Here is a 6,435-nt window from a genome sequence, read left to right as displayed (position 1 = left end):
TGAACTGATGGGTAACTAAGGGAGGGAACATAACTCCCCTAGTAATAGCTAATGTTTAATATACTATGTAATAAGATAAGGAGCATACTGGAAGGAAGGGGAAATCCCCAACCCATACCGCCATTCAGACTTATCTCATTCAAGCCCGGGTTCATGAAACTTTCTTCCTTTTTATAGCTGAAGTCTTTTCTGATCCTCCGTAAGTCTTTTTTTTTCTTCTTTTTTTCCTTTTTTCTCTCTCTCTTTTGTTTTTGCTTTTATTTCCAATGATTGTTTCATTCTAAAAAGGTTACACCATATCCGGTCTTTCCTCTTCTTGGGCTTTCGATACATTTTCTTCTCAACGAGAAGGGTCTTGCGCACACATGCATCTATGAACAGCCACACTCCTCCACAATCATATTCTGTATGTCTTTCTTAATGATGTTCTGGCCATCGTCATAGTAGAGCATGGACATGGGCCGCAGCTTGGTGGGCACGCAACATGACTTGAGGTTGGCAAAGGGGCTATGGCCCCGCATGCGGTAATGGTTGATGACAGTGGAGTGGAAAGATAATGATGAACCAGATGTGCCTGCTATATGGCTGGGGCACTCTCCTTCGCAGTAGTTGGCATGATAACCTGTAGGTGCAATGATCCAGTCACTCCATCCTATGTCCTTGAAGCTGACAAAGAACTGCTTCTTGCAGCAGATGTTGACTTTGCCATCACACTCCAGGCCTCGTCTCCGCCGCCTGTGCTGGCGGTCCTCTGCATGCCGGGCAAGCATCATCAGGAAGGGACGATGTGATTGCTCCTTCTCCTCTTCTCCTGTGAATTCTCCAGCTTCCTTTTCTTTCCCTTCTCCATCATCTTCCTTTTTCTTCTTCTTGCCCAGTAGCACCAGGCTGGCTCCAGTCTCTTGGCACAGGTCACAGGCAATCCGCACATCCAAAGAGCTCTTTCCTTGATCCAGGACTCTCTGGACACTGCTGGAGACAGGAAAGATGTGCCAAGTGCTCTTACGAGTGTCCACCGCCTTTTCCGAAATCAAAGTCTCACTCATTTCACCTTTCAGCCCCCCGTCCTCCATATCTTCCGCTCCTTCAGAGTTGCCTTTTGGCTGCCGCTGCTGTTGAAACAGGCGGATGGAGACTTTGGTCCTGCTCCGGTTGGCCTTGGAGACCTTCAGGAAGAGCCACACTTCAGCATGTTCTACCACCGATAATTCACTGCCTTCCTTGGAAATCTCAAAGTGCAACATTTTCTTGGCCGTGCCTGATTTGGTAAATGGAAATAGACAGGAAGAACGTGTTAGTATGTCTGCTTTCATTCTGTTAAAGAGAATTCTGTTACTGTTGCCACAGGCATGAAGTTCCCTAGGTTTCCTACTTGGCTCTTTAAATTTTTATCATTCTTCTAACCTTCCTTCACCTCATCCCCTCCTCGGTTTATCTTTTGTGAAAATTCTCTCTTTAGAAAAGTATTGCTTTGCCTGTTGTTTTCTATTTTAACAAAATCAGTATCCTATTTTAACAAAAGTGTTTTGTTATAGCAATTATATAGTCATTTATGTAAAGTATCTCATGGCAAATAAGCATCAGCAGCTGCTAAGAGTTCATTTGCCTAAGCTGTCTTTGTGATCACTGTTAGCTGAAAGGCGAAAACGCTCTTGTGACAACAGTCCTTGACTATAAGTGCCATACGCATACAAATCTGCACCTAATAGCTAAAGTTAAGGAGCAAGTTCCAGCCCTGCCAATTCTTTGGCAATACTTCGGAAATTATGTGGGAACGAGGTCTTTCCTTTCTCCCTCTGTAAAATGCCATTCTTTATCTGCATCTTAAAATTAGTTGTATGTGTCAATTGTTTCAAAACCAAAGAAATTCAAAAGTATGAGCCTCAGCTTTGAGGGCTTTGCAGAGTTATATTGCAAAGAATTGCAGCAGGCAGACTCTTCATCCTGTGAGATGTTAGCTGTAGATCCTGTTCTTAATTTAACACACTGTACTTGCTGTGATTATAGTAATGGTGAATACACTGAAAAATGAGCTAAAGAACTGTATAATTATAGGGATGGTTCTCTGGCATAATTGTATCAACTTGCTGAGATGTCATGATGATGATTATGATGGTGAGGGGGTGTTTCTCCGATACAGAGCTCATATCCCTGGCAGAAGTTGGAATGAATAATAAGGGCTGTTTAATGACTTGATCACTAGAGCATGAAAAAGTTAGGAGAGAATGAATTAGCTGGAGGGGTGAGGGGTGGTGGTATTATTTTTTTTGAGAGAGGTACTTTTCTATTTTCTTGAAAAAGGACAAGCCATGTTGGCACCTTTTGTTCTTTCTCAGCATGGAGGCCAGGACAGACTGGGGTCACAGATTTGAAGTGCACAGATACCTGACCTTAGTGAGACAGAAACAGTATCATAATTATCAGTTTGTCATTGATACTATTCTTTAGCTACCCATGATTGTTGACCTGATTCTCTGTGCAGTGGTACTGCTTGTCAGGGAACCAGAACTTTGCACCCTAAAAAGGGCAAGTGGTGATCAAAACTGAAGTGCTTGGATGCATACAGGAAAAATTGCTCTCTCGACAGCAAGGCTCTCCTCCTTGCTTCCCATTGCCACTAAACCACACTAGCACAGACCTCCTCACCACCCTCCTGTTCACCCGTTCTCCGATGAGGCAGAGTGAGGCAAAATCACAAGAGACATCTATCCCATATTCACTTGCAAATTCAAGAGTTCCTGTTTGCCGAAGTCTGTAAGCAGGCTGTGCTGCCCTTAGAGCTACCTGTTGCTTTCCTTCTCTGTGAAGTCCTGGCACTGACACATTCAGCTTTCCCTGGTGGCATTCCCAGGTCAGAGAGACAGGCGTTTCTGAATTACAGTGGCCAAAGGGCACAGCGTTTTGTTTTTGTTTTCCCTCTAAGTGAGAGTGTGAAATTGTAGACTTTAACTGTCACTGAGATAGGGAAACACATGGTTTGTGTTAACTGCTTCTCACAGATTTTGCTGATGCCCGTCTCCAAAGCGAGTTACATTAATTTCTCAGGGAGCCACATGAACCAGTGGGACTGTAGAAAAGGAAGGGGTTTACAGAAAAGACAGAGCAAGCTGACCAGTACTATGAGGCATGGTGGAGTTACTGTTTTTCTGTTATTTTTTAAATAAGATTCATTCAATGGTGACTGAATGTTCATTAGTCAGTTCTTACCAGCTGACTCCATTTTTTTCCATTCTAGAAATGAAACTATGGCAAAGCTGCCAGCGGTATTGGAGCAGAGGGCAGGTCATAGGCATTAATCTCACTCCTGCCCGGGTTTCAGAGCATAAGATGTACAACGACATTCCTGCAGTCCAAAGAAAGTCTGGTCCAAGAGGCTGGTTGCCTTGTACCTAGGGATGTTATACCGAGCATTCTCTAGGAGAATGGATACTTCTAAGGCCTGTGAGGACCATCCGTCTGGCCTGTGGCTCCATTCCCACTTGACCCTCTCTTCAAAGTAAGCTTCTAACTTTAGCTTATCCCTTTCCTTGGCATAGTCCTCATAAGCTCTTTCTGAGGGGGACCTGGGCTTCAGTGGAAGCAGCCGGGGTGCGCAGACCTGGCTCCACTGGGGATGAAGCTGTTATGGGCCATCTGATCTGAAAAGCGAGACAGCCCCGCATTACAGAATACCCTAATGCTGTTACATGCTAATGCATTCACATTCTGCTATTGCCGTGCTAGTGGGAGTTGAAAATACTTACAAAGTGACATATGCCCATATTGTCAATATTCATATTACCTTATGCACTGGGCAGAAGTGTAGCAATGCAACCAGTCTTTTTGACAGATAGTACATGAAAGAAACAGGACCTCAAGAACTCTCTTAATTAGTTTTTCATATGCTCCTGTATGTGTGAAAGTTGAATTCTTCCTCATTACTAAAAATATTAGAATAGTACAGTGCAAGTACCCGAGTACTTGCTTTTTTTTCACTTGAGGAAAAAGAGCTTGAGCGAGGTAGCATAAGACGTGTCCTTATACAGGGATAACAGCCTCCCTGTAGGTTGTTAGCTACAATAACAGCCTCTCTGGATGTGGTTAGCTACATTTTCACACACGAATGGTCGATTCAGATGCTAAAGAAAAAAGATGCAGGGACCATATATGAGCCTAATATTTCTGGATGAAACAAAATCCTGAGTCCTCAAACCTGCCTAGCTAATAAAAGGTTTTCTAGCAATTAAATAACCTTTCCCTTTCACAGATCTTTTTAGAAGGAGACTGGGAATGGTGCAAAGTTGGGGATAAAAAGCATGCTTTCACATTAGAAAAAAACGAAGCTTTTCTGAATTCTCTTCACATTCACAACTAGTTTGTTACGATCACACAGCACAAACGCTATGAACCCTGCAGTCTTTACAAGGTCACTATGCTCAGACAAGCTCGTTTTGAAATCAGAGTTTGGCCTGTGCTAAAACTGAATTGAGATGTCTGGATCTGGCTTATTATGATTACACAGTCACTTTATAACAGGACCTTTATTTCCAAAAGGTTCGGTGCTACAGTGAAATAGATTATCCAAGTGTTCTGAGACAAAAATAATCGCCGTACTTCATTTTCTCCAAATATTGCTTAGGGACTTCGCAGTCTTTCCTTTTTGGTGTGGGTTAATGACCAGGTTCAGAGCTTTGGAAATAAATACTCTTCGTCTAACTGAAAGTGAAAAGGAGACCTTCCTGCAAGTTGGGGATGGTATCACTTCCGTAATTACACTTTGTTTATCCACTTGTCCTGCCTTTTCATCTGCCACAGCTGATTTGCAAGGGTCTTTTTCCATTTCTAATCATCCTGCTCCTCCTGCCTGACTCCTGCGGAAAGACCCACAGCCCAACAGTGGTAATGCCTTCATCACTTCCATGTTCATATAAACGGCGATGTCAACAGCCCGGATTGTTATCATAGCAGAAAGCAGCTGAAAAAGGAGACGAGGGATTCCTTTGGGCCCCCTTTGATTGCTTTTCCTCATCTCCCCTTCCCAAAGCCTTGGAGAAGCCACCTCTCCGCTTTACTGCTGAGCGAAGTCCCTTCCAGGAGGAGCGCCGTGCCGCCGGGGGAGCAGCCTAGCAGCGCGGGGGACACCAGCAAAAGCTGTGAGAAACGGATGAAAACACGAGCCCTAAGCAGCAGTGCATATATGGTAAAAGATTTAATGGAAGGAGTTACTGAATGGAAAGAAAGCGTAGCATCAGTATATATAGCATGAGAGTTCGCCTGTATCTGTTTTTCTCTTCGTGTACCTTCTGAGGTGAGAAACCCGGAGGCGCAAGCAGCGGGGTGCTGGCACAGGTACCCTCCTCTCCGCCTCTGGAAGGGCTGCTCAGGGCCCGCGCGCGGGACGCTGGGCTGGGTACCTGCTCCCAAGCGGCACTTGCCGGCGGGCACAGTGCAGGAGAGCCTGGAGGGACTGGCAGAGCCCTTGCGGGCCCCGGCGCGGGCGCACGGGCAGCGGGCAGCCCTGCCTGGGGCAGCTGGCGCTGGATCTTCCTCCGAGGCTCAGGATCCTTCCCTCAGTACTGCTGGCCCTGACTACCCAGTTGAAGCTCATTCACTTGCAATTTGCAGCGTGGTTCAGGGTCGAGCCCTGCTCGTTCAAGCTGTATGCATGTACTGGGTAGGGTCTAAGCCATACAATGAAGAGGATCTATTTTGGAGTAAAACGCTAAGATACTTAAAATGACTTTTTTTTTTTTTAAACTATATGCTTTTAAATGATTAAGACTGGTTTCTTCATAATGAAAGTGATTATCCTTTCTGACACTATCATTTGAATTACTCTTAATTTCTCTTAATACACAGTATTTAAATTTTCCTTTGAAAAATGCTTATTGTGTGAGAAGGTGCTGTTACTTTAAATTTCCACGCTCCACCGCTGCTTAATTTTGAGCCATTTTTACGTTATACTGTAAGTGAACTGTTTTTCCATACAAAGCAAGCTTTTTTTTCCTTTTTTAGTTGCTAACTTTACTACTGCCTATGTTTAGATTTGGGGGAATTTGTACTGTGTGCCAATCCGTAATTACATTCAAAAGCATCCTTCTCTTCACTTCTCATTTCCGTTCCCCAGGAGACAGAAAAAAAATAGGTTACTAGAAAGGTTCCTCTAAAGGGAGTGAAGAGAAGAGCATGGTTATTGAGAGATAATTGCTCAAAATGTTTACTAATGAGTGACCACTAGAGTTAGATGAATTGTTCACAGTGTAGAATTTAGTCAGTGAATTTAGCACCGTTATCGTCCGGCAATTATCCCCTAGGCAGACTGATTATTGCAAATGTGTTATTACGGTGATTAGACAGTGACCGTTTCTGCCTATGGATCACTGGCAAACAATTTATTCTAACTATTCGTCACCCCCCGTATGTGACTGGTCATCCAGGTTGCGTACTTTCATTCCT

The 6,435-nt window shown here is 44.1% G+C and overlaps 1 protein-coding gene across 1 annotated transcript in view; it reads right to left on the bottom strand.

The window, feature by feature from the left end:
• Nucleotides 1-204: 204 nt before the first annotated feature.
• The window catches only part of INHBA (inhibin, beta A), a 14,915-nt gene continuing 8,684 nt past the window's right edge, over nucleotides 205-6,435 (bottom strand). Inside the window, exon 3 of the mRNA XM_010281771.1 lies at nucleotides 205-1,258. Within this exon, the coding sequence (XP_010280073.1) occupies nucleotides 372-1,258 (887 nt within the window). The 3' untranslated portion in view covers nucleotides 205-371. The remainder of the gene's footprint in view (nucleotides 1,259-6,435) is intronic.

Source organism: Phaethon lepturus, unplaced genomic scaffold (assembly GCF_000687285.1).
Source record: "Phaethon lepturus isolate BGI_N335 unplaced genomic scaffold, ASM68728v1 scaffold51420, whole genome shotgun sequence".
Classification (NCBI taxonomy): domain Eukaryota; kingdom Metazoa; phylum Chordata; class Aves; order Phaethontiformes; family Phaethontidae; genus Phaethon; species Phaethon lepturus.
The sequence above is the reverse complement of the archived record's forward strand: the minus strand, read 5'-3'. Positions and strand labels throughout refer to the sequence as shown.